This window comes from Tiliqua scincoides, chromosome 5 (assembly GCF_035046505.1).
Source record: "Tiliqua scincoides isolate rTilSci1 chromosome 5, rTilSci1.hap2, whole genome shotgun sequence".
Lineage (NCBI taxonomy): Eukaryota > Metazoa > Chordata > Lepidosauria > Squamata > Scincidae > Tiliqua > Tiliqua scincoides.
In genome coordinates this window covers 18,685,221-18,713,204 of record NC_089825.1, presented here as the reverse complement: position 1 = coordinate 18,713,204, position 27,984 = coordinate 18,685,221, and the positions used below count along the sequence as shown (strand labels likewise).

The 27,984-nt window shown below is 43.3% G+C and overlaps 1 protein-coding gene across 2 annotated transcripts; it reads left to right on the top strand.

The window, feature by feature from the left end:
* The first annotated feature begins 237 nt into the window (after positions 1 to 237).
* On the top strand, positions 238 to 27,984 carry ACBD5 (acyl-CoA binding domain containing 5). 2 transcript variants are annotated; one of them, XM_066629040.1, is made up of 13 exons: positions 238 to 311; positions 2,598 to 2,745; positions 3,927 to 4,047; positions 9,892 to 9,964; positions 12,094 to 12,205; positions 18,519 to 18,644; positions 19,838 to 20,047; positions 21,513 to 21,619; positions 22,664 to 22,925; positions 23,133 to 23,332; positions 24,089 to 24,139; positions 25,421 to 25,530; positions 25,885 to 27,984. In XM_066629040.1, exons 2-13 carry the CDS (start codon positions 2,637 to 2,639, stop codon positions 25,895 to 25,897), a joined length of 1,494 nt encoding a protein of 497 aa, XP_066485137.1. In that variant the 5' UTR covers positions 238 to 311; positions 2,598 to 2,636; the 3' UTR covers positions 25,898 to 27,984. The 2 variants fall into 2 exon arrangements, with proteins under 2 accessions (XP_066485137.1, XP_066485138.1); XM_066629041.1 differs by lacking the exon at positions 24,089 to 24,139.

The window sequence follows — 27,984 nt, the reverse complement described above, 5'->3', positions numbered from 1 at the left end:
TCATGGGGAGGCGAATCTCCAGCAACAGCTTCAGCCACAGTGGACAGCCATATTCTAATGCCCGATTCTCTCACAATCATATAAACAGCACACAGGCACAACCATAGAGAGCAAGAGAGACAGAGAGGAACTTGTGGAGGGGGGAAAAGACATGGTTGCCATGGCGACCAGGGTCAAGGTTCTCTGAGGCAGGAAGTGCAAGAGACTTGTAAACTACATTTCCCAGAATGCTTCTTAGGAGGCGGGACAAGAGTGAGTGGATCTCTGCTGTTGGAAGACGACATTAACAGAAGCTTGGGCTGGGGGCAAAGGTGAGTGCAGGCTGTCACCCCAAGGTAGGAGCAGCAGGGGTGGTTTGCTGTTGTTGTGATGGTTTGTTATTGGGGGGGAGCAGCTGCCCCTGCCTGGCAAGGTTGCTCCTGCTGTCCAGCCCTTGGCCTAGAATTAGGGAGGACATTTTAGTCTGGAAAGTTGGGAGGAAAGACCAGGGATGGTGGTTTGCCCTTCCAGCTGTCAGGGTCTGCTGGTGGTCTTGGGTGGTGTGCCTGGGGAAGCATCTCCTTCCCCGTTCCCCACCCTACAGTGGGTAGGGTTGTATAATAGTAGTGATGGGGGTGTGTGTCAAAGACATGGTGTTTGGGGATCGGGTGCAGAGGCTTTGCAGAGCTGATATGATGATCCCACTGAAAAAATCCAGCATCAAGGATCCAGGATTGGCTCAGTGATTGTGTGATCAGGTTGCTGGATAGGATGAGGTTTGGAAATTTCTCTCTGTGGGGAGGCAATGGGAAGGGTGCTTGTGCTTGGCAAAGGGATAAGCACTGCAAAGATTGTGGGGTGCTGCATTTCTGGGAGGAAGGATGACCATATACGATGGAGGACAGAGCACCTCTACCTTTAACCACTGTATAGAAGAGGGAATTTGGGCAGGTGCAGCTTTTTAAACCCTTCCATGTTGAGCTGCACCTGCCCCAAATCCCTCTTTATACAATGGTGAAAGGTCCTTTGTATCTTATCACCCTGCCTGGAAGGGAGACAACAAGGATTTATTTATTTTTTTTAAGACCTGGATGAGACCAGTTTGTTGGGCTGGGAAAGTGGACAGGCAACAGGGGGCTCCTATGACTGAAAGTTCATAGTGTGTTTCACCAGTTGCTTTGCAACACACACTTAAAAGCCAGTTTTTGACTATACTTATATATCATCAGTTGCTCTGCCACACTTAAAAGCCAGTTTTTGCACCCCATCACGGTTAGGACACCAAGTGAGATTTACAGGTTGACTTCAACACTACCCTTCCCCCCTCCCAGTCTCTTAGCTTCCCATTCTCATTTATAGTGCAGCACCTTAGAAAAAAAGGAGTTCAGAATCTGGAGGGCTGCTGCTATTGTGACTACTAGGCTGCACACTGGTTTGGAGGAAGCCCCACTCAACAACACTAAGGGACTTGGAGCATGTCTGCTCAATAAACCTATGCTTGTCTGCTCAGAAGTAAGTCCCATTGTAGTCCATGGATCTTACTCCCAGGTATGTATTGGAAGGATTGCAGCCTTCCTTTGGAGTAGACATACCTAGGAGTGAGTGTGCATTGATGATGAGCTCTCTGAGCCATTTCAGTGATAGTTCAAGCCTATACACTTCTACTCAGAAGTACATTCTGTTATAGCCAATGGGCCTCACTCCCAGGTAAGTGTGGATAAGATTGCAGCCTGAGTCTGCCCTTCTCCCAAATACAATTATTATTGGGAAGCCAGCAGCCCTGTTCCTCATCTGAATGGCACCTGACATGCCAGCAAGCAGGCACCAACCAGCCTTGCAGGGCACAGCCTGGAGAGACAGGAGGAAGAATAGTACTGGAGACAACATATGGTGGTAGTGGAGGGGAGAGCCCAGGATGACCAGATGTTATAACCACAAAAGAGGACCAGGCACCCCAAAATGTAGGACATGACAAAATAAAAGCTAAAAACACTCCTGTATTGATTTCATGTGGTTAATTTAAACACTAGATTACTTATTAAATATAAAACTATATTAAATATAATGTATTAATTACAAGAAGGCTATGCGTTACCTGCTCACAGGGAAAAGGAGGACATTTAAGTTCTTTTCTGGGACATGAGGCTAAAAAAGAAGACATGTCCTGGAAAAAGGATGCCCGGTGGGGGGGGAGAGCCTGGGGTTCACCTATGCCTCTGGTCCTTTCTCCCAAGCAATGCAGACACCATGGGGGTGGACTGTGTTGAGGGGAGGGATTTGGGGCTACAATCCTCTCCACTCTTACCTGGAAGTAAGAGCCATTGACTATAATGGGACTTACTTCAGAGTAGACATGCATAGGCTTGGGCTGTGGGTCTTCTGGTGGGGGGGCCACAGCCCCCCTCAGCACAACCATAGAAGGCGACTGAAGGGGGGGAGATGGAGGTGTGGAGGGGGGGCCACGGGAGCCTTGGCTGACTGGGGGAGCAGCGGGGGGGGTAGAGAGAGGCCGAAGGGTCGTAGGGAAAGGAAGGTGCGGCTTCTGTGGGGGGAGGGGGAGACGAAGCCCCCGCTCCCTCCTGGCTCCCCAATGTCTCGGGTTCCTTTGACTGCTGCAGGCTCCTACACGCTTCGGCCCGGCTGAGGGAGGAGGGGACATGGCCGAGACGGAGAGCGGCGGCCCCGGCGGAGGAGGAGGCGGCTGCTCGGTGCACAAGACGCGCTTCGAGGCGGCCGTGAAGGTGATCCAGAGCCTGCCCAAGAACGGTGAGGAGGAAGAGCAGGAGTGCTTGCTCTCTCTCTTGGACAGCTGTGTGTGGTGGGTAGGTGAGGCGGGGGAGGCAGACTCTCCCCCAGGTAGGTGAGGCAGAGCCTCCCCACTGGAGTCCTCCGTAAAGCTCTGCGCGTGGGTTGTGGGTGCTTGGGTGCCTCCCACAGAGGACTCCAGTGGGGAGGCTGTGCCTCACCTGCCTCACCTACCTGGGGAGAGGCTCTGCCTCACCTGCCTCCACACCCACCACACACCTGGTGAGAAGGGAGAAACACTGGATTTTCTGCTTTCTTTTGGTACTTCCAGCACCTTTCCCCCTTTGTTAAAACAATAACAACATAAGAAACCAATTTCCCCAAAATTACAGCACCAAGGTGTAATTAGTCCGTGGAAGTCCTTCCCACAGGATAACCACAGTGGTCTGAACAGTCCCTGTGGCACCTTAAAGTTGCAGCGAAATGCATTGCATGATGAGCTTCTAGCAGTTTACATGTTCAGAAAAGCCCTCTTTTCTGCCCTAAGCCTCTTGTGGGTGTTCATTGCATTGTGTCTGGTCTCCCAATCTGGAAATAACTGGATGACAGTGAAGACATTATCATCATCAACTTCCTGTGGCACTTGCATGGTCCATCTCCTGAAAGTGCCACCTTCCTGAAAGCACAGTGGGGGACAAACGTTGAGAAATGCTGAGATCCCTTGTAGTCGTGTGCTTCCTGAGGCATCTGTTGGGCCACTGTGAGATACAGGAAGCTGAACTGGATGGGCCTTTGGCCTCATACAGCAGGGCTCTTCTTATGTTCTTATGTTCTGACTTTTAAGTCAGGGCAGTTACTCTCTAAAAACTGTTGAGGATTGTAGTGTGCATGCATGGGGCCATGGTATTGCTGGATTGACACAGGTTTTCATGAAACTGCAACTTCAAACTTTTAAATTGTAGATTAGTTCAAACTGTGGTAAACATTATTTAACACTTCACCCCTTTAACTCTTTCCCCTCAAGGTTAGTTATTTATAAAGTACACAGTGTTTTCCTTTACAACAGTGCAGGCCCAGCTGAAGTGTACTTTTGTTTTTGTTTGCCTGCCAGGTGGCATCCTGTTTGTTCTGCGTTTACACAGAAATTCTGTGTTTAAAAGTGATCTCTTATGACACTTCTCACTCCAATTTTTTCCCCCTAGGTTCATTCCAGCCAACAAATGAAATGATGCTCAAGTTCTATAGCTTTTATAAGCAAGCAACTCATGGACCATGTGACATTCCTAGACCTGGATTTTGGGATCCTATTGGTAGATATAAATGGTAAGTATTTTCAAGGGAGGATTATATTTTAAGCTTTGATACATAGAGTACTACTTAAGTTTAGATAAAATCCTTGGAAATAGAGATCATACTGGTGTGTGTATCGCCAATGGTGAGGGGTGTTTTCTTTTTCTTTTTTGTTTCTAAATGGAGGCATTGTAGAGATATAGGTTCCAAGTGTGGCACCTTTGCTTCTTTCAGGATGGACCTGTGCGTCTTTGTCCTGTATCCTACCCTACCTAACAACTCATTATCACCTGTCGTGCTACCCCTGCTATTTCTTTTAAAAATGTTTTTGTTACAAGCTATGGTGTGGCTTCTGGAATTGGTATTGGATAGAGAGGGGTAGACATAGAGCCTGGGAACTGACTGAGCAGTGAGGCTGGGGTCAGGAGAAAAATAGAATAGCAGTGGGAGTGCAATAATGATGAACGGGAAGACTTGGCAGGGGATTTTCTGAGGCAGTTGAAAGAAAAGAGGAAGATGGCTTGCCCAAAAGTTCTGTATAGGCAGTTATTTTTCTGAGTCTTGAATGGTATGGTAGAGCAGGGTTAGGTAGGGCATCTGTCATACTCCAACAGAACGCTGACTTTTGGTGCCACTGCTGTGCTGCTAACCTCTCATTGCCACCAGTTTGTCAAAGGATTTTACAGCAATGTGTATGCAGCATAGGTGCAATCGTAGTATAGGTCTGGTACAAATGCAGCATCAGTATAATTCTTATGTAAGCATGTCCCTTGAATGGAGCTGGAGATGGTGAAGTTTGGAGCACAGGGCTCTGCACTGTCTGTTTACACTTGTGACAGAGCTATCATTGCGTGTGGGTATGTGGGTACGTTTTATTAATTTCTCCTGGTCTGTTACAGTGCCTGGTCAAATAAGTCCTTTTTGTGAATTCTTGAAATAAAATAGAGAACTTGAAGAGCTATCCAAGTCTGAAAAAGTGTGTTGTGACTTGCCTCTTATGATTTAGTAAAACTCCAGGTGGGTAGACTGGGCAAAGGGTAAAGTTTGCATCTACCAGGAGGAAGGCATAGTGACAAGGTAATCCTATGACTGTAACTGTACTGTTTCTGTCCTGGCTGGAAAATAATGCTGACTCTGGTGGCATTGGAGGGATTGTCTTGTGATGATGTGAAACTTCCTGGGGCATGGTTTGCAGGGCATTAGAAATAACCAGAAATTGTTAGTCCAAGGTCATTGATGCCCGCCCATGAAGGAGCTGCCTGAATGGAGAAGAAACCGAGTGCTGGATGACTCCCCTTCCCTTGTGGTCTTGAAGTGTGAGTAGCGATAACATTACAACTTAGTGGAGAGCATATGTGAGATGTCCACTGCCAGCCAAAAACTAGAACTATAAAGGAAGAAGAAAAGAGAGCGAGGAGGACTTCTGGACTGAACTGACTCCCATCAATGATACCATCTCAGAGGATTTCATTCTGTTTGGGCAATGTTTTGTGGAGCATCAAGGCAAACTGGTGCATGATCTGGTGCAGAAGCAACAGGAAGCCTTGACTGACCTAGGCCAGTGATTTTCAAACTCTTGGGGAGAATTTGAGCAGCTCTAAGTTCTAGCGGGGGCAGGGGGAAGGCAGCAGCACGAGCCCCAGGATTGCGCCGCTCAGGGGGGCTGCAGGGGCTTGGCTGCATGTACCTGAGCCTCCTGCAGCCTTCCAGGGGTTCAGGGAGCCCTGCGAGACCTGCCGGATTCCCTGCAGCTTCAGAAGTGAAAGTGGAACGATAGCACTCCACTTCCACTTTAGCGGAGGTAGGGTACGATCGTTCCACTTTCGCTTTCAAAGCTGCGGGGAGCCCTGCAGAAGATCGCGCAGGACTCACCACACCCCTGGGAGGCTGCAGGAGGCTCGGGTAAGTGTACCCAAGCCCCTGCAGTCCCCCTGAGCAGCTCGATCCTGGGGATCACGTCATTGCCTCCTCCCTGCCTCCAGACTGCCCCTGCCCCTTAAGATGAAAGTGGCCAGGGCCCACAGTCTAGGGTGTCACGAAGCCCCAGTCTGAAGAGCCCTGACCTAGGCTGCAATCCTAACCTCACTTTCCTGTGAGTAAATCCCTTTGAACACAATAGGACTTACTTCTGAGTAGAACTGGTTAGGATTGTGCCCCTAGTGTGAGACCTGTGCTGGACTATTGTGGCCTGTCGTCTTATGTCTTTAATAGTCAACGTAGGAGGGGGCATGACTTTGGTCTATGCCGTGACCCCAGTGAGTCTGTATGTTGAGATCCTACGGTCTGGTTCAAAGTGTATTGTGGTCTCTCCCAGCCTGGAATTGCCCCAGCTATGACATCTTAAAGGCCACCATGCTTAACCAATACAAAACAAATGAAGAAACCTATTGATCATGGTTCCATTGCAACAAGAAGTGGAATCGAACCTGGTCATTAGTTGCTAGATCGAGGATGCTGCCTTACAATAGTTGAAACCCTCAATGAACAAGGAGATGAAAATCATACACAAGGTGATGCTCAGTGTCATTTGGACCTGGATCCAGAGAAGCAAGCCAGAAATGGGGGCTTCTCATGTTTTAGATTTAGAATATCACTGCTCAGCAAAGGTACCATAAGAAATAGACACAATAACTTCCTTGAGACTGCAAGAGAGAATGTACTAATCAGTTGTGAAAATGGTTCTAAGCACTAACATAGAACAAACCACAGCAGAACTAATAGTGTGGCATGCCGTGCAATGGTGTCACTAGGTGGGGTGTGAGGCGCACCAGGTGACACGCACGGGAGGGGGGTGACACGACTACTTGCCAAAATTTTTAATATCTAGGTATTTTCAAATATGTTATATATCAATCTATGCATAGTTTCATGCAGAATGCAATGAAATAAACCTCATTGAAATATCTATTCTACCAAAAGTTATAACCAAACAACCAGTGGTGATACATCACCACACCCACCGCTTGTGGCATTGCCCTGCCCTCTGCATGGGAGGAGGTCCATCATGGGGGTGATGCACTGGCCTCCTGCACCGGGTGATGCAAACTCTAGTGATGCCAGTCTTTATGTGAATGATGCAGCTCTGTTGCAGGGGAGAGTAGCTGTGCTGAGCCCTGGGAGGAGTGAAAATGTCTGTGTCGGCAGCAGCAAAAAGCAGGGGGAACAAAGCACAGTTCAAAAGAAAAAGAACAACCGCCAGGCCTGGTGTATCACCTCGTTTGATGTTCATTTTGAGTGAAATCTTTATTCGAGGCTTATCTGTGAACTAGTTTGGAATAGGAGCTGCAAAGTCTATTTAAAACGATTTCACTTGGGAAACTTCAGATGAAGAGAAATGCCAGTCCTGGCAGCTGTTCTTTTTTTTGTTTTGTAAGCCATGTTAATTGTGCATTCTAGCACTTGCAAGGGAGTATGTACAGTGCAGATGAAACATAATAAAGAGATAAAGGGAAAGGACTGTGAAATTGATGGGAGCAGTGCTGTGTGAGGAGAGCATAACCTTGCTGATTAGCATTCATCTTACACATTTTGTTAAAAATTGCATGAGCATATGGGGAAGGACTGTAGCTCAGTGGTAGTAGAACACATCTTGCATGCAGAAGGTCCCAAGTTCAGTTCCTGCCATCTGCAGATAGGGCAGAGAAAGGCTCCTGACTGAAACCCTGGCAAACTGTTGCTAGTGAGTGTGGAAAACACTGAGCTGAAATGGCCCAATGGTCTGCTTTGCAAGGCAGCTTTTGCGTTCTATGCCTGTAAGAACTATATTGTGTGTGTGGGGTAGAGACACTTCGTTGTAAAAAAAATGTTGAGGAAAAGTCCCTAAAAACAGTATATTGGGAAATATTGTGAAATGAGCAGGAGGAGTGTGGGCATGAGCAGGAGGTGTGTCGCAAGTACCTGCTGTACCTAATGCATTCATTCAATTGTTGAATAACAATTGAATAGTGTATGTGGGAGTGAGGGTGGAGAAAGCTGAATTTCCCAATGCAATTTGTTCAGAGTGTTGGAAATGAGCAGCTTCTCCATGATAGTTGTGAAAGATGTTTGATTCTTCCCCACAACAGATGTACTAATTTGCAGAAAGCCTTTTCAATCCTATGTTGCACCTGTAAATGCATTGTATACATAAAGTGCAAAAAACTCCTGATCTGAAAGATCCCATCTGGTTTAAAAAGAAAAAAACTGATTTCTGTCCCTCTTGGTTTGTGGCAGTGAGGAAATAGATATCTACATATCTGTAAATGTATCGAAGTTCAAGAAACTGGCTGTGATTTACTAGGAGGCATATCTTTCTAAAACAGTATTTCTCAACCTATGAGTCATGACACCCCTGGGGGTTGCGATGCCTCATATTGGAGGTTCTAGGGACTGGAAGGGAAGGGTATCTGCACTTCCCAAAGGCTACTTTGGAAGTAGGTTGCCAGTCAGTAAGACAATGCCACCTTCGCCTGTCTAGAGCCAATCAGTAAGGTGATCCTACCTTTGTCTGGCAGGCATTAGTTGGTACAATTAGTTGGTACAATTAGTTGGTACAAGTTGCTAAGACTTAATTGCATTTCGCTTCATATCTCACCAAGAGGATGGGCATGCTGGCTTCAGTTCTACTATGAGCGTACTTTGGTTGGTGCAATCGCTGCCCACTGCTGGAGGTGGGGTTACACTCTAGCTGGGCGAAGGTGGCATTGCCTCACTGATTGGCACCGTGCTAGGAGGTTCTCAGAGTAGCCGTAGATGGTAGAACCCTCCCAGCCCCTGCTCATTCTTGTTTGCTCTCTAACACATCTATTGTAAACTGTATTGTATGGGTTGTGAGTCTCATACTTTTTTTTGTTTTGGGTTGCAGCACGAAAAAGGTTGAAGACCACTATTCTAACATAAGAAGTTCCAGCCCCATTTTATAGTTGCCCCCTTCCACCTACCTTCTTGTTCCTCTGTTTCTCACATCCGTTGATCCCTTGTGTTTCCAGTCTTATTTCCCCAGTTTATTGTAAAATAATTGGAACTGATTTTATATTTTCAAAGTATTGTGTATCTTGACTCAAGCATGAAAGTGAAGAACAAATATATGCTAATTTCCCAAATTTCTTCCAGTTGGAGATCTTGGAATCTCTAGCTATAGTTTTTTAGCACAGTTCAATAGACATCCTAGGTACAATTTTAGCTTTCTGGTATTCTAATTGTAATCAGAGATAGCAATCAAAGTTAGACTCCAGTTTCCAAAGCTTACATCTTTGTACTGTGGTCTCTTTCGCTTCTGTGGAGCTACAATCGGCCCTCAGCATCCATGGAGGTTCCATTCCCAGAATCCCTGCAAATGCCAAAACCCACAGATAATCCAATCAGTGGGTCGGGGCCCTTAACTGACCTCTGGACGCAACCAGAAGTGCCTTTCTGATATCTCCAGGAAGTGTTCTGAGGCCTGGAGAGGCCTCCCCTGGCCTCCAAAAGCTTGCTGTTTGCAAACTGAAGGTGCTTCTGGTCACATCCAGGAAATCGGGTGGGGCCCTTCAGAGAGAGTTGGGAACCTGCAGTGAATAAAATCTGAGGGTTTCAAACTCACAGATAAAAAGGACCCACCTTACACATACATACATAAATGACTCCAGGACTATGGCCTACAGTTAGATAAGAAGTGGAAAGGGAAAGAGATGGATATGAGACCATTTGTTGGTGGATCCATTAGCAAAGCCCATGTTAAAATTCCATTCTGTATCCATGAATTCCTACTCCTCTTCAGAATCTTAGTGCACATATATGCTCACAAAACTGGATGAATTATGACAAGTTTCTGTAGCTGTATAATCAGAATGAATCAGTCTTTTAGAAAACTATCTAATATTTAAATGTTTTGAGAATGTTTTGTGATATTCATTGTAGGGATGCATGGAGCGCTTTAGGGGATATGCCCAAAGAAGATGCTATGATTGCCTATGTTGAAGAAATGAAGAAGGTAGGAATTGCTGGATACATACTGCAGAAGTAAACTCTTTTTTCCAGTAATTTTATTTCTAGGCTTCTTGAAACTTGATATGCTTCTAGCAGAGCTTGAGAAGGAATTTTGTGAATTGTTTGATGAACTGTAACCTGGGTAGCCGAGCTGTCATAAAATACTGACAGCTTTAGGGGAATTTGTCTTGTGCAGCAAAAGTGATCAGTGCATTGTGGAAGTTATGGTAAGCAGACTGCAATTCCTTGCTGGAACTGGAGCTCGTTCTCAGCAAAACAGAGATCAGGAGAGAGACTGTTCACCACAGCTTTTTAAATTTGGGATCTAGGCTGGAAGAATTTTAGCTCTCCTGAGTGTTTGTTAAAAGAAATGCATTACCAGACCTCTAGATGTCATGAACAAGCACACAGAAACCTATGCTTAGGTTTATGTATAAAACATTCAGTTGATTCCCCATTTAGTGTGAGTGTATGTTGAAGTCATGCAATCCTGAAAGGCCAGGATAGATAACAGTACTTCATACCAAACAGCCACAAACAGTTAACATGCTATAATCTATGCTAGATTAGTACTGCATAGAAAAAAGTTATGCTTTTTAAAAATCCATGTTTAAGAGCAAACACTAGTTCAGTAAGACACTATGCATTAAGTAAACGCATTGTTGAGACAGAAGTTCCCCTGTATCCTCGGGGATTTGTTCCAGGCCCCCCTGTGGATATGGGGGAACCCTCTCTCAGGCCCCCTATGCCCATGAACTGCCTGTTAACAGTGGTGTGGCTAAGGGGGTGCAGGGGTAGCAGTTGCACTGGGCATCAAGCTTTAGGGGGGCAACAAACTGAACTTGACACTAGTGACCAAAATTGTGAAAATCTTGGTATGTATGAATAATACCATTATGTTATATGTAATTGGAAAGGTAATTTAATGCAGAGTGCAATGAAATAAACTGCCCTGGAATATCTGTATTCTATCAAAATACAGATATGGCCAATTAATCAGAAAACGAAAACACAACTGCCTTATGGAACAAAAAGTGGATTTGCTTAACTCAAAACCGACCTATGAGACTGATTGTTCTGAGTGCCAATGAGATATTATTATGATACAACATGGAACCAATAACTTTTTATTTATTTACTTAATTAATTAAATTTGATTTTGTCATGGGGGCGAGTTATAAAATCTTCTTTGACCCCAGACAGCAGATAGATGCCTTAGCTATGACACTGACTAGGGAGAGGCAGCAGAGCAAGTGGGTGGTGAGCTGCTGGGGGGACCAGGTGGTTTCCAATTTTCACTTTTTAAAAAGCCCAGGCATGACGTCACTTCTGGTTGTGACATCACTTCCGGGGCAACATTTTGAGCTTGGCACTGGGCTACACAATCATTAGCCACGCCACTGCCTGTTAATGTTCAGTTAGTGTCCCTTTAGTGTTCCTGCAGTTGTATTCTTCAGTTCAGCAAGGAAATTACTTTGCTAAAGCAAGAAATACTCATGCTTCCAACTCGATTTCATAAAAACTAAGGTACCATAATGGGTGCAGGGGTCCCTTGTAACTGTGAATACCATATTCGCAGATATGGGGGTTATACTTCTGCTGTTGTACTTTCTGACCACATTCGCAGATATGGGGGTTATACTTCTGCTGTTGTACTTTCTGACCACAGAAGTTACTGAAACATGGAATGGCTATAAAATGAAGATGCTATCCATTTTATACCATTGCCTAAAAGCTTTCAAAATTGGTAAAGAACAATTTGCTGAACTTTTACATGTGATTGGCATTTGACACTGTTTCATCCTTCAGTGGTTAGAAAGAAGTTCTGCTGGAAGACCTTTTGGGAGGGGGAAAAAAACCTTCTTTGGCTGTGGATGAGATGGATGTTACTCTCTTGACAAGAGTTTTGTTTGCCACATACATCATTTCTTAATATGTAAAACATATTGTACTCTCTGAAAATTATATGGCTGTAACCGAACACGAGAAGAGGCAACAATATTTGATAAGTTAAGGATTGTAGAAAGTGTTGTAGCTAATAATTTATTTCCGTGAAAATACTGCAATGACTGTCAATCCTGTCAGTAATTGAATTATCAATATGCTTTTCAAAAGCATTCTGTATTTCTACAGATTCTTGAAACAATGCCAGTGACGGATAAGGTGGAAGAACTGCTACATGTAATAGGTCCATTCTATGAAATTGTAGAGGATAAAAAGAGCAGAGGACCTGGCATAATATCAGGTTGGGATACAAAGCTTCTGTTTCTACACTACCTTATTAATTTCACATTGCGTTAAAATATGCACGGTATAGTTTTGTTTAACAATTTTAACAGAATTTTAACAATTGTGTTTTGTTTCTAACAGTTTTAAAGGTAAATGTATCTTCTCTCTTCTTTCTTGCTGCATACTAGTCCAGCTGTAGAAAGCTCCTAAGTAGCTAAAGGCAAGAGCTCTAAAACTATCTGCAAATGCATCTGCTTCCTTTGTTCTGACATGCCTATAAAGTTTACCTGCAAAAGTATTGCAACTCACAAAACTGCTACAGCTAGAGGTTTTTATTTCCAGTGAGTAAGAAAAGACTACAGCCTAAGAGTGCAATCCAGAAGAATACTTCTGAGCATACCTGATTAGGATTGTGCCCTTAGTCTCTTTAAATGCAGGTCTGACCTGTTCATGTATAGATGGGAGGAGTGTGATGATTTTTAAACAGCAAGAAGAGACACCTAGATTTTGGGGTATTGAGCCTGCCAGTGCCAGTAGTAGGTTGCTGGGGGTCCCATGGCAAAGCTTTGCATTGGGCCCCTGAGAGTGTATTGGGTACTGAAAGAGAAAATTGAGGAGTTGGTCTGACCTGGCTTGCACTCTTGGCCAGTGCCTGACTTGGCTGACCCTTGATGCCAAATCTGCCCATAGCTTGCTTCCCTGCGGCCAATTTTCTGGTGAAACGTTTCTCTCTCTGTTAAACTACTGGCTGAGAGAAAGGTGCCTATCACCTGTGCCTTTGCAGAGTAGTACGTACAAATAAGGTTCCATGCCCCTCACCCATGTGACCTTTTTGTGACCTACCCCTGTTTTTTTACATGAATAGGACAGACCCACACTGAAAGAGCCATGCCCGCAGTTATGTTTAATTTGGCACTAAAATCACATGATTGCTCAGACTGTATAGTGGAGAACAGCTGACCCTGTAAAGAAAAGCAAAAGTCAACAACAAGCCCTTCATATAAAAAATGGTTTGGGCACAGGTGAGATGGATGTGTACCTTTTCATAATAGCTTTTACTATCCAGCAGGTGCCCATGTATAGTTGCAACCTTTGGGGAAGGTCTGTGGCTCAGGGGCAGAGCATATGCAAAAGGTCCTAGGTTCAGTAGTCTGAAACAGTGGCAGTCTGTATTGATAGCACCGACCTAGATGTACCAATGATTTGGTTTGGTTTAAGGCAGCTTCCTATGATACCGTAGTCCTAGTATCTCCATTGTTGTTGCTAATTGGTGGGATAACATTTGTATAGGAAATAAAGGAACTTCTATGCAAGTTACGTGCATGACAGGAAAGATTATATTTTGATTAAAATGGGAATTAGGCCCCTGGACAAGAGGAGGATGGATGCGTGCACAGTACTCGATCACAGTCTTCCATAGTTTAGAGCAGGGATCTCCAAACCTTTTGCCAGAGGGCCACATGAAATATCTGGTGCAGTGCTGAGGGCCAGAAAAAAATTTAAATAAAAAATTTAAATAAATAAATTAGAGATGGAACTTAGATGAATGAATAAATGAGTGGGCTCATTCACAGCCTCTCTGGCCCTCAGAACACCCTCCAGATACAATCAGAGCACAGCTCTGGTCATGTTCAGTCGAGTGGGCCAGAGGCTTTCAGGGGACAAGAGGCTGGCTGCGGGCCGTATAGAGGCTCACTCCGGGCCGCATCTGGCCCCTGGGCTGGGGTTTGAAGACCCCTGGTTTAGAGCAGGAGTCTCAACCTCTGGCTTAGTGGTGCACCAAGATCATGGGCGCTGCAGTGGTGAAGCTTTACCGTTCTGCGCTGCAGCTTCCTATCTTCGTGCTTGATCTTTACAGAAATTCGCGCTGGGCAGCTTCTTTTGCTGCACATTGTCCCAGAAGGCTCTGCGCCCCAATTTCCTGGGGGAAGCGGCTGCTCAGTGTGAGTTTTTGCAGAGATTGGGCATGAAGATAGGGGGCTGCAGTGCAAAATGCTGAGGTTTCACAACTGCTGCACCACACCCTAGATTATTGTCCTGGTGCACCAGTCTGGCTTGCAGGCTGGAATTTGGAGACCCATGGTTTAGAGCAGTGGTTCTCATACTGGTGCGTCATGACCCACCAACCTGGGAAGCAGTCCCTGGCCGTTTAAGGGGCGTGGAAGGATCTGCAGGATCGATGCCAGGAACCAAGGGGCTTTTTTAACTTACCCCTTCCTGTGTGAGTCTCTGGGGGGGAGGGGTGCAGGGAGCCTGGTGGAGCCCTCTGTAGGGCTCCCTGCACCTCAAAACAATGAAAAAATGCAGTTGTGACCCACTTCCCAGGGATCGCGTTGCTGCCCCTACCCCACAAAGACTTACCAGAGTTTAGAGGTGGTTTAGAGGATTATCCAAATGCAGCTTTAGTCTTTATCTTTAGTTAATTTTTTTCAAATATAAAAACAGTCGATTTAAATATGTGTTTGCCAGATTCAGTGTGAGAAGGCAGGTCTGCCTGAACACACATAGGTGTAGGGTTGGAAAAAGCACAGCTTGCATTTGCTGGGTTCTGCAAAAGGATTGAGCAATTCACTGCTTAAAGCTTTGTGGGGCATGAAGAGGAAGAATTTCAGGTTTGAGGGTGTTATCTGAGAAATGCATGTTCCCGGAAGCTAAGCAGAATGACTTGCCGACGAATTACATTTTTGTGTAAAATGGAACAAGTCTTTTCAGAAGTACTTCTGATCCATATGTGGAGTTTCCTGTGCATCCAGTTTTAACAGCACTGATGAGACCAACACAAAAGATTAACATGGACTATGGACTTGTAATAATGTGTTTTGTGGCAGGGCAGGGAACTATCTAATAAATATGCTGGCCAGGAGTATAAACATGGTTTTTCTGCGAGTATCTTTGTAAGGTATGGATGATTGTTGGGTTTAATTATAAATGAATTCAGTTTTACATCAAAACAATTTAATTGTACAATGGCCAGAGTATGATGAAGATACAAGCCCCTGCGATATCCTTCCTCCCTTCCTGAGCCTGAATGCCTGACACATGGCATCCCAGAGGAGAGAATTTTATTAGGATTGAGCTCTAAGAAAATGCCAACAGGAAGAAGGAAGCTTCCTGTTTGCATTCTGACTGTTCCTCTTCTAGCTTACTATAACAGGCTGCAAAGAATTGGGAGTGCTTGGCAACACTTGGGTCCCCTTTTATCCTTTTGGTATCCCTTTTGTTATTTGGTGGGGGTGGAATCTTATCCCCCACAGATACAAGGGGATGCCTGTATTTCAGTGAGCCCAGGGACTTTGGACTTCATTTTGGCTTTATCAATAGGGCTCTCCCACCACACCCTGCCACATGGCAAACTGCTCTTGTGGTTAAGGGGTATTGAAAAGCATTTGTTGCTTCTCCCCCCCAGAAAGAAATTAAAATCACAAAGACCATTCATGAGCAGCTATTAGGATCATTACTGTGTTATAGCCACCTCAAAGACATGCACATGTAGAAACCATTGCTTCAAATAGCAGATCTCTGCTTCATTGTTTCCTTGAAAAAAAATATTGCATCTGTACTTTACAAATAAAAACGTCATGTTAGCAGCGCATTTTGCATATTAGACACTTGGTGTGAAGTTTAGCATTCACAATTGAATATTATATAATGTTTGGAATCACACCAGTGATGTAGCTAGAGGGGTGCAAAGCGCAAAGTTTTGCAGGGAGCCTTACTGCAGTGTGCAAGCAGCCCCTCCCCCTCAGAGCCATTCTGGGCATTCACCTCTGTTTTGTTTTACAGCCCAGAATGGCTCCAAAGGGGAGTGGGTAGGGGCTGCTTGCACATTGCTCCCTGCAAAACTTAGCACTTTGCACCCCTCTAGCTACTCTACTTAAAGATCAGCTTAAAGAAAACACAGGTCATGTTTCAGGATGTGGACGCACCTCCCAGCATTACAATCTCTGCGCATGAACTGGAGGTTGTCCATGACTTTGTGTACCTTGGCTCAACGATCTCCGACACTCTTTCTCTTGATACCGAGCTAAACAAACGCGTCGGTAAAGCAGCTTCCACGTTTTCCAGACTCACAAAGAGAGTCTGGTCCAACAAGAAGCTGACGGAACATACCAAGATCCAGGTCTACAGAGCTTGCGTCCTGAGTACACTTCTGTACTGCAGCGAGTCATGGACTCTCCGCTCACAACAGGAGAGGAAACTGAACGCTTTCCACATGCGCTGCCTCCGACGCATTCTCGGCATCACCTGGCAGGACAAAGTTCCAAACAACACAGTCCTGGAACGTGCTGGAATCCCTAGCATGTATGCACTGCTGAAACAGAGACGCCTGCGTTGGCTCGGTCATGTCATGAGAATGGATGATGGCTGGATCCCATAGGATCTCCTCTATGGAGAACTCGTGCAAGGAAAGCGCCTTGCAGGTAGACCACAGCTGCGATACAAGGACATCTGCAAGAGGGATCTGAAGGCCTTAGGAATGGACCTCAACAAGTGGGAAACCCTGGCCTCTGAGCAGCCTGCTTGGAGGCAGGCTGTGCAGAATGGCCTTTCCCAGTTTGAAGAGACACTTGGCCAACAGTCTGAGGCAAAGAGGCAAAGAAGGAAGGCCCATAGCCAGGGAGACAGACCAGGGACAGACTGCACTTGCTCCTGGTGTGGAAGGGATTGTCACTCCCGGATTGGCCTTTTCAGCCACACTAGACGCTGTGCCAGAACCACCTTTCAGAGCGCGATACCATAGTCTTTCGAGACTGAAGGTTGCCAATATATATAGCTACTCTACTGAGTCCCCACATTTTTCTTTTCCCTGCAAACTATACTGCTGTGTGTCTTTAATACTCCAGATTCCCTTATGGACCTGCTCAGGGTAGCCTTCCATTTGCTGGGAATTTGTTGAAGTTTTCAGCACTAGACTTTCAGTAATATAATTAAACTTGTCTAAGGTGGACCATAATTCAAATACGTGCTGCTTTGCCTGAGAATAGGCATTACTCTTGCCAGTGAAATCTTCCTTTTCTGTAGCAGTACAATTACTTGGGTGTTGACACATAATAATTGCAATTAGGGCAGATACCGAGGGCAGGTAGAGTGTGAACAACCTGTTTCTCGACCCACAGCTCAATTGGTTCATAGCGCATACTAATGGGTCAGTTTTCTTAGCTAATTCAGTTTCTTAGCTATTTTTGGACATGGGTTTTCCAAATGCATCCTGAAGTTCCCTTACTGCCACTGCTGATCAACTTGATCACTGGTTGAAAAGTCAGCCACTATAGTATAAGTCTCCTCCTCTGAAGAACATGTATTTTGTATCTTGATTCCGTGGGTTTAATCCAAAGATTTCCTTGCTCTGAAGGAAGGCATCTTTCTTCTGAAACGAGAGAACCTTTCAATAAAACACAGTGTTTGTTGTGCTATATTATTAATGTAAAATGAAACTTTCTTTTAAAAGATTGTAAATGTAAACAGACATGTTGAGTTCCAAGTATTAATTCCTAAACTCAGATTACATGTTGTGTAACCTATTACACCCAAGTTTTTGGCACGCTTTACAAGTTATGCTAATGCAGGTGACAATCCAGAAGTCTCCACCAGTTTCCCTGTGGAATAGTAACTCCTGCATAAATTTTATTTTAAAAATAATAATAAAAGCAGGCAGATGAATTGTATGCAGTGGGCTGGATCCTAAACTGCTATTTCATAACATGCAATAGCAGTTGGTTTGCACAAATGGTTGTGTGTGTGATTTTCATGTATTCCCCTTGTAGCCATTTGTGACCGATGTCATCAGTTCTAGTGGGTCCCTGGAACTGGTACAGATTTTTAGGGAATACAGAATGCTTTTGTGCTGAGGAGGGGGTGGGAATGCTCACTTTTCATGAATTTCCTTCCTCATGAGTGCTGCTTTTGGATCCATCTAAATAGGCAGCCCTCTTATTTTTAAAGGCTAGAATTCGAAATAGAGAATAATTCTTGTTTGAAGTCAAGAAGTGACAATGTCTAATAGCTCACAGTAATTATTGTGTACATTTGTGATCTCTTTTATTGTGCATCATGTTAAAACAGTACGACTGTAGGAATGTTCCCTTACCTTGTGGAGGCCTTCTGAACCCCCCCTCCCCCGTGGGTCACAGCATGCACCTCATTGGAGTGGCTGCACTGGCACTGGAAAGTTCGATGCGATTGGGCCCTAAGTCATTCTTCTCCTATTGCTCATGATTCTTTGGATCTAAGCCAATTTGTCTGGAATTAAACCAAGCAAATGTTAATAACCATTTGATTATTCAAAAGCCTCAATTCATACAGCAGGCATTTCTTCTGATTCATTTTAGATACTAGCATTGCCATAACTTCCATGCCAGCTGTGAATGGCAAATCTGAAAGCAGTGACAGTGGAGCAGAATCGGAGGAAGAAGAACCTCAGGAAGAAATAGAAGAATTACAGCTAATTGGAATAGGTATTTTTATTTCTGAATTGCACCCACTTTTTCACAGCTCTTTTGCACTTTCAGTCTTGATCAAGCCGACCTTGGCCTCAGGGTAATGCAAGAATGTATTGTCCAATCGAGTTGGTAAATATACAAAAACACATGGTTCATGGAACCAGTTAGTGAAGCATACATGGAAGTACTTTCAGTTTGTTAGATCATGCAGATTACAGATTTTGATAAATGAGTGACTCGCATCCCTGGAAGAGTGGAGTTAGTTAAAAGAAAACAAAATAGCATGTAGGGCTCCAATAAAATCAAACACATCATTAGGTTATATCATGTGAAATATAGGTTGTGTGGTAACAAATGAAACTATTGCTACAAATTGCAACAATGTTCAGGTGAAGCCTCTTTATCAGCGGATTTTACATCCATGGATCTGGTTCAACACGGGTCCCCCTGACCCCTCTGAAAGGGACTAGAACACAGCTCAGGTCCCCTCTGGAGGGCTTTCTGAAGCCTGTGGAGGCTGCATACGTCCACCCGTGGCCTCCATGGGCTTCAACATGGTCTAAAAGTCCCCCCAAAAACACCTTCCGGTTTTTAGCCAAAAACTGGAAGTGCCATTTTTATGCCCTTAAAAGGCATTAGGAGGGCAGTATTATTTCTTGCATCTTTTTCATTTTCAGTATTTGCTAGGCATGTAACCATTGGTTTGTCCTGTCAGCTAAGAAAGCATTATTCATTCTTTTTGTCATATTTCATGAACTTCTCAGCAAAAAAAAGGAGTTTGTCAGCTCTCTTTTTGCCTTTTTCTCTTTTCTCAGTTCTCTGGAGGGTCTGGGAAGCTGGAATCCCCTCTGCAGGCCTCCCAGCAGCTTCAAAATCTTGAAAAAAAGAGAGAAAACCCACTTCCTAATTCAGGATGAAAACCGGAAGTGGTTGTGTTTTGCAATTTTTTTCAAGATGTAGAAATTGCCAGAAGGGCTGCAGAGGGGGTCACAGGCTCCCCAGACTCTTTGGCAGGCCATTACGCCCCCACCAGTAAGTGGAAAAAACTCCTCCCTGCCTGGCAGCAGCATGATCCTAGTAATCGTGTGCTGCCGATTTCATTTCTGGTTTCATTGTTGGGTCGCAACCCAACCATTTTAGGAACCACTGTACTAGTCTATTTGGTAATCCAATTCTATTTGAAAATATGTTGCCTTGTGTTTTTACAGAAGATAAGACTGTGGAACAGGAGTCAGTCACTGCTAAGGGGCTGGACGATGTTGTTACTAATGGTTATGATGATATCCCTAATGCTGACATGCACAGTGGCATACAGACTAAATCTGCTTTGAATGGCATTGGTGTGGATGAAGAAATCAAGAAAAAAGGAAAACATCTTGATCTACCTATCATATCTGTTTTGGGTTCCTCTCACCAAGGTACTGTTCACATGACTATTTGCTTAAGTGTTTGTTAGGAATTTAGTAAAGACTACCAAAGGAATGTTGATGGGTAGTTTATAAAGACAATCCTTCAGTTTTTATCAAACCTTAACAGAAACAACTGAGGGTTCAAACCTTACTTTTTGATGCTTAATTCTGAGTTGTGTGTTTTATATACTGTGCTAGTTCACACACCAGGGATGGGAACGCAAGTCAAGTGACTCGAGTCCAAGTTGCGAGAACACATGTTTTTCGCTGACTTGTGCGAATTTGAATCAAGCATGTCAAAGACTCAAATTTGGGGCTACTGACGCAGGAACTGCCATGGATTTGGGCGACTTGAGTTGCCCAGACACGGCTTAGGGGTGCTGCTTGCTTGACATGCAGAGGGTTCTCCCATGTGCAGGCTGTTTTTATTGGAAGTGTTTCAGGGTGGGGGGCAGGAAAGACTGTTGGCAGGTGGGCAGGGAGTGGGAGTCGGGGCCAGGATTCAACAATTATGCAGGATCCTGACCCTGTTCCCTGGTGGTCCAGGGCAGTCCCGGTCTGCTTGGATTTGCACCATCTTGTCAAGTGGCACAGTTCCAAGTAAAACCATTGGGGCTGCTGCAGCGTGACATGGGGTAAGGGAAAAGGTTTCCCTTTGCCTTGGGTTGCACCACTTTTGGCCCCAAACTTGTGCTGGATGTAGCGCAAGCCCGTTGGCCTGGCTGTTTCCAGTGCAAGTTAGGTTTGTGCCCTGAGAAATATAACTTCCTTATCTGAACATGTTACTTTGAAATAGGTTTCACTGATTTTAGCTGACATATTTACTTGAATGTATGAGGCAGCTCTATTTACATACTGTAACAGAATGTTTTAAAAGCTGTGTACTGTGTTTCTAATCCAAAATGGTTCTCAATAATTAAAAAAAACCCAGAAAAAAATCCCATAAAATTTAGAGTCTTTTAGTCATATACAGTCTGAAGTATGAACTCTTTTTTTTTTTTTTTTGCCAAAATGGAGATGCACGTACTCCATCTGGATTGAACTATGTGTATTTAGGATCAGGGTACTGGGAACTGAAGACAACACAATTTTCAGTAAGATGGAAAAAATGGACAGGGCACTGACTTCCTGCAATCATGATTTTGCACCAGAATAATAATTTTGTAATGCCTTTTGTGTATATTCTTTTTTTAAATTCAGAATAATTAAGATAAACTTTTCCTCGACAGAACGTATAGTCAGTTACTGTTGTAAACAATAAAGGATTAATTCACTTGCCCTTAAGCAAATCACTTAATGTTTTTAAAATGGCTGAAATCATTTTGTTCTGAGACTATTCACTTGCTCAGTTCAAGTTTATGATTAAATACTGCTGTGCTGATTAAATGTGGTTCAGTAATTGCTGCTTTTATCCATGCTAGAACTGGTCTACTTGTATTTGCTAAGCATTTCGGCATGTGTCTGTTATATACAGGACTTAATGAAGGTGCTGCTGAAGAAGTCCCTGGAATTCAGCATCTGACAAGTGATTCAGATAGTGAAGTTTACTGTGATTCTATGGAGCAGTTTGGGCAAGAAGAGGTAAAAAGCACCAGCTATGCAAAGCTTTGTACTATATAGGAGGCATCTAATGGCCAGAATCCAAAGAGATGTGAAACTAGTTCTGTGAGCCCAACAGCTCTAGACCTGAACTGCCTTCCCTGGGTGAACATTATCTCAGCTTCCCCTCCTGCATGCCAAATTGCTTTTGAACCTGAAGTCAGTTTCAAAAGGGATCTGTGATATGATACTGTATATGGTCAGTTGCTGAAAGAAAAAGCCAAACATTTCACTAACTCTCTTACGTGTATATTTACATTTACACCCAGAGTTTCTCTTCTGAAAAAACAAAGGAATGTGCTTCTAATGCAATGTTTTTGCACACTGTATATGTTGGTGAATGATTGGCAATGATACAGGGTAGACGTTAACAGTATAGGGGACCTTAAAACAGGAGATGTCTGTTCACCTACTGTATGCTTTTGATGATATGGTTTCATGTGTACTTGGCCTTAACCTGGATCCCTATCTACCGCTTCACTTGGATTTCCAGACTAAATTCTTCTGACAATGAAAGTGAGAGCTACAATAGGAAGTAATCATGTGTGAAGCCAAACAGAAAAACCCTGTTACATGCGCACTTGTCTGTCCTCCTGCTTGGTTTGGGATCAGTTTAGTTTGATTCTGATTGTTCACTTTAGTTCTATACCCTGCTATCTGAACATGCTTTTCTCAAACCATATACCTCCTACAGAAATAGCTACATCCTGCATAACTGCTTACTGTATCTGAATTTTTTCAAAGCATTACCCTGTTTTGGCCAGAAGCCTTATCTGCTTGGAACAGAATCTAATAATTGTCAATAGAGGACTTGATACAGGGCTCTTTTCTTGTGCTGCCAGCTGTCCCACTTGTTGCACGGGAGACTGGTAGGCAGAAGATAGACCAAGAGCTTGTAGTCCACAAAAGAACTCCTTACAATCCCTGTTTAAGTTTCCCAGCTTTTATAGGGAAGGTTTTTTTTAAAAAAAAAAATTGGAAACCAGTTTGGTATCAAGTGTAATAGATGCTTCTGTTAACTTGTAGATCTTGGAAACTAGTACATCAACCAAAGAAGCTTCAAGACATCCCTTCCGTTTCTCTGAGATGGATCATGGTAGTCTGCTAGAAACCTCTGGTTTTCTTGAACTTGGAAACTACAAAGCAGAAGGTGTAAACGAAGCTGTAATTGAAGGAAAAGGCGAAGTCAAGCGTGGTGGTGAAGATGGCAAGGCCAGTGATGGAGGTCCTCACAAAGAGAAGAAAAGTGGTGAAAAAGTTGATTTCTATGGAATCAGAAGAGGGCGAGGTACTGTGAGAATATTTGCATTGCTACTTCTTATGTAGATAAAATAAGTCTACTGCCATTTTAATATTTAAGAACATAAGAACAGCCCCACTGGATTTCTGTGATTAAGTGAACCTTAGATCTCTTTTTCTGTTTGATTTAAAATTTATATACATATTCCTAATGCTTCTTTTTAAAGGTGTGTTTTGCCCCTCTCCTTTAATGTAGGACATAGGATGCATCCTGTGGGTGATGGTGCCCAAGGTGGACAGATGGGCAGTGGAGGAGATGGAGAACGATGGGGTTCAGACAGAGGACCAAGGAGCAGTCTCAATGAACAAATTGCCATAGTACTCATCCGATTACAAGAAGACATGCAAAATGTTTTTCAGAGATTACATGCACTAGAGACACTGACGGCATCGCAGGTAAAACTCACCAGAGCTAGTAGCTTAGAAAAGTTACAATATAAAACAAAAATTTTTTACTGGATGTAGTACATACTGAGAGAAGACAGACTTTCAGTATAATCCTGTGCATGTTTGCTCAGAAGGAAGTCCAGTCCTACTGTGTTCAATGAGATTTACCCCCATATGAGTGGGCGTAAGATTGCAGCCTTAATTGTTCTCATTCCAGTCTGCTCAGCTACTCAAACCATTGAATTAAGGAGATGTTTCATGTGTAATACTTTTAATTAAAAAAGAGAGAACCGCAGCACAAAAGTATCTTGTGAAATTTCCACAAGTGATACCCCTGACAACACTGGGATCTATTCCACTGCACGAAACAGCATAAAGAAGAGGCCAGCATTGTAAAGGAGAGGCCCTGTGCTACCCAGAATACATAGCTTCCATTAGTTACAATATGTCTGTCAACTGGGGATGAAGATGCTGTAATGAAACAGTGCTAAAGAAGATATATATATATTTGTCACAGTAGTGTCAGACTTAGTTAGGAATTGGAACATGGAAGAGCATTTCTAGGAAATAACATTAATTCCTTGCTGGAGGGAGGTTTGAAGTAGTGAAAAAAAGAGACTGTGGAAGGTGGCAGAAGAGTTAATTGCTCAGTTAAATTTTTTACACCATATTTTTTTAAGGGTGAATATAGTGTTGTCCCAACACACATGCTTGTAGCTTCACATTGGTACATCAAATTGGATTTTTATTGTTTTGTATTTGTAGGCAAGAACTGCAACTCTACATTCAAATAATCAACCTGCCTCGCCTGTTAAGGTGAGATGTTGTTTACTTGTAAGTCAATAACAGAAGAGAAAAAAATGGTGAGATCGAATTGTTGCCTTCCCTTGAAGGAGATAATGAAGCTTTTCATAGCACAATAAAATGAATCTATAATGCAGCATTTAAACAACTTTTCCTGCTAAATTGGACCATTTGCTCTTTATATTTATTCTTATTTTCAAAAATATATACAGTCGTGCACCGCTTAACAGGGATGTGGACCAGCATCTATGTTGTCAAGCAGGGCTTGTCACTACACAAAGCCTCTGAAGGCAAGGGGAAAGTCCGCTCGCCTCCGGATGCTTTGGAGGCTCAGAATGCCGGAATCGCGCGAGACCCAGTTTCCTCTGGGAAACTAGAAACTGCATCTCTTGCACAATTCCGGCATTCTGAGCCCCACAGAGGCAGTGCATTCTGCCTCTGGGAGTCTCAGAAAAGCCTCCAAAGGCAACGGGAGCAGAGCTTCCCTCAGCTTCGGAGGCGTGACCTCCTGACCAGCAGCAGACATCACATATGCGAACTGTTGTGGGCAAGAAGGTTGTTAAGAGGCACACACCTGTATAAAGATGTTCCTTTTAAAATGAGTAAAACAAAATGGTACAGCTCCACCAAAATTCCTGCTGTCTTAACCAAAAGGTATCTGAAACAATAAAAAGCTTTAAATGCTTCTCAACACTAAGTCTCATGACATCTGCTAAGGGCTGGAAGAGATGTCAGCAGGAAGTGATGTCATTAAGCAGGTGATGACCATCAATACGCACTTTTTCTCACTTAGGAACTCAGTAGCTACAAATGGCAGAAAATACGCAAATCTTGATAATCAAGGTATAGGAGAGCCAAATTATCATGTGGGCCACCCTTTCAGCAGTGATACCTTGGCACAGCTCAGCAGCTGATGATGGTGCTGGGAGAACCTAACTGTCATGCAGGCTGGATAAAGAGCTTCCATGGGCCACATCTGGCCTGCGGATCTTAAGTTTGATACACCTGCTTTAGAGGAAGTAGACTCATGGAGCAGCCAGTAAAAATGTCAATCTGAGTTCATAGATTTATGTTCTATTTTCTAATTTTATGTATAATATTTTTAAAGGCTGTCTGAGAAATTTCCATGAAACAGCAGAGGGCACAGGGTTGGACCTGAGGTTTCTTGGGCTCACAGTGGCAGCATCTGAACTGTCTACAGTTTGATATCTGTAACTCCTACATATGTAGGCATATGTATAACACTTTCAGTGACTGGATACGTTTATGCTGATAGCTTTATTCTGTGTTTAGAGACCATCATGGTGGCCCTTTGAGATTTCTCCTGGTACTTTAGCCTTTGCTGTTTTGTGGCCCTTTTTTGCCCAGTGGCTGGTGCATGTATACCTTCAAAGAAGGAGAAGGTAAGGCTAAAAATTATTGATGTTGACATTTATTTCAGCACTTGCTCAAACCAACCTTAGATTGGCCTTTTTTAATACAGCATCAGAGCCCCGTTGTACGGTAAATTTGGGCACTTCAGTCAATAGAGGTCACATTAAAGAAATTTGTAAAATAGCCTTATTTCTTCAGCATCAAAATGCATAATGCAAGTAAATGACAGGTCCAATATTGTATTTAACTCTGAATGGCCAATTCTGTGTTCCACATTGCTCTTTAAAACTTGGAATGAGAAAGGAACAATAGCATGAATAGTTCTGCTGTGGTGTCTGGGAGAAAACAAGAGGAATTAAGTGGTTTTTTTTTTTCTTTTTCAGAAAACAGAACTGAACATTCTCTTCCTGACTTTGCTTAAGGACTGCTAATATGGGGAGACTTTAGAAAGTGGAGTAAATCAAAACACCTTTAATAACTGCAGGCTTCAGGATGACTTAATCTTCCATCTGTTGTAGTTTATTTTCCCTTTGCACTACCTGATATAACATACTTGAATGATCCATTGCTCTTAGGATACAAGTAGAATAAATACAACGATCCCATCCTGCAATCACATGAACCTTAAGTGTGATTGTTTTGGAATGTACTTACTGGACAAAGTCTGTAGAGCTGAAATATTGCAGCTTTTCCTGAGCGATTCCAACTCGGAAAAGAAGAAAAGGTTACCAAAACACGTGCAAACAATTTGTAAACATTTACCTTAACATTTATTTATTTTAAATAATTTAATTTGTAATTCACACACAACTTCCCACATGCATACAACATGCCATAGATGAGGACCTTGTAAGTCGAGAACAGTTGGCATAGTGGGATTATGACTGCACGTATCATAGCTGAAAGGTTTGGCTTATTGTTGCTACATCTATACTGTAGTTTTTTTTGTTTGTCTTGAAGCAAATAGGGAATCATCTATTTGACTGGATTGTACTCCTCATATGTACCCCACCTGTTGGTGGGGGATTTTTAAAACTCTTAATCAAGTGACTTCTGTGTTAAACAGCAGCCTGAGATGGCCGGATACGATTCAGAAGGTATCCTCTCGGGATTGCAAACTAGAGAGAACACATACCTGGCACCCTGGGCCCATCTTGAAACTGACAGGGCTTCAAGTATAGTTAATTCACTGATTTCGGTTAAGCCGCCTATGTGTTGTATCAAGAGGCAGTAGTTTTCAGTTTTAAAATATTTTCTTACGAAAATTGTTAGTTTTAACCAACTTACATAACTTAATCACAAAAACGGTGCTAAAAACTAATAGCATAGTGCTGTCTCAGCATGTATGCCAAAACAGGTTTCTGCAGTTGGAGTGGTGCAGGTATAAAGGCTGCTGTAGAATTTCACATCCAGACCCTAGGAGTGGGTGAATGGACTCCTGGACCTGTTATCCTTGGGGTGTACTCTTCTTCTGCAAGTAATACCTACAGACAGCCATCACAAGGGCTAGGTAATGGAGGTCTAGTGCTCACTTGAGTTATAAATCAGTGTCTGTTATACACGTGAAATTATAGGTGATATAGGTGAGAGCCTGTGTGACTGCATATTCTTTCATACAAAAACAATGCAGGCAGAAAATAAAAGGGCAGTTCTACTCTAAACATGCCAGTGGGTCTGTGGGATTTTGCTTTATTATCTATAAGAACTAGACCTCAATGTCACTCAAGAGGGGAGGGAAAACCAGGTAGCCCCTTCCTGCTCACCTGATGGTTGACTCAACACCCTTATCCTGGTCTACTGTATGTGCTCTGAGGCAGCAGCTGCACCACATTTCTTTACTGTTTTTGTAGTTCTGGGAATGAGGCCATTTCCCCATAAACTCTACAACTATAATTTGTGGCCTTTTCCTGTACCCCAACTAATACTTGTGGTAGTTCCTGCCTGTTCTAGACATCTTCAAGACAATTTTAGCAAGTTACATTTTTATTTACTGCTTTTATTGATCAGATACATATTTGAATACAACAGCCTGTTAAGTGTTTTCAGGAAAAATAACTGACACAGAGCTTTCTTATGAAGAGGAGACTAATTACAATTAATCCTTTGTGTGAAAGATCAGCATTGGATTAAGCAATTTGCCTTTCATTTGCTGTGTAGAAAAGAAATTATGCCAGACCTGTGAAAGTAAAGCTGCAGTCATTAAACTGCTTGGTCCCAAATGGGTCTAGTGGAGTAAGTAATTTCTAGATCATAAACGTTTGCATTGTGTAATTCTTGAGAGTTATACACTCAGTAAATGTTTTCGCTGATAAGGTCTCAAGTTTGGAAAGCACTTTTCATGTGTTATATGCTGTATAAATAATGTAATTACTGGAGTTCAAGAACATGATTTTAAAGTTTAGTTAAAAAACAAGTTCATTTTAATCTATTGTAAATAACATGCAACGAATAAAGAATGACATATATACCCGAGGACACTTAAA

Excerpts from the sequence above, each read along its gene's own strand:
- ACBD5 (XM_066629040.1), top strand. The coding sequence starts at position 2,637 with ATGGCCGAGACGGAGAGCGGCGGCCCCGGCGGAGGAGGAGGCGGCTGC. Across the intron at positions 2,746-3,926 it reads CCAGAGCCTGCCCAAGAACG|GTTCATTCCAGCCAACAAAT; the intron begins GTGAGGAGGAAG and ends TTTTCCCCCTAG. Across the intron at positions 12,206-18,518 it reads AGGACCTGGCATAATATCAG|ATACTAGCATTGCCATAACT; the intron begins GTTGGGATACAA and ends GATTCATTTTAG.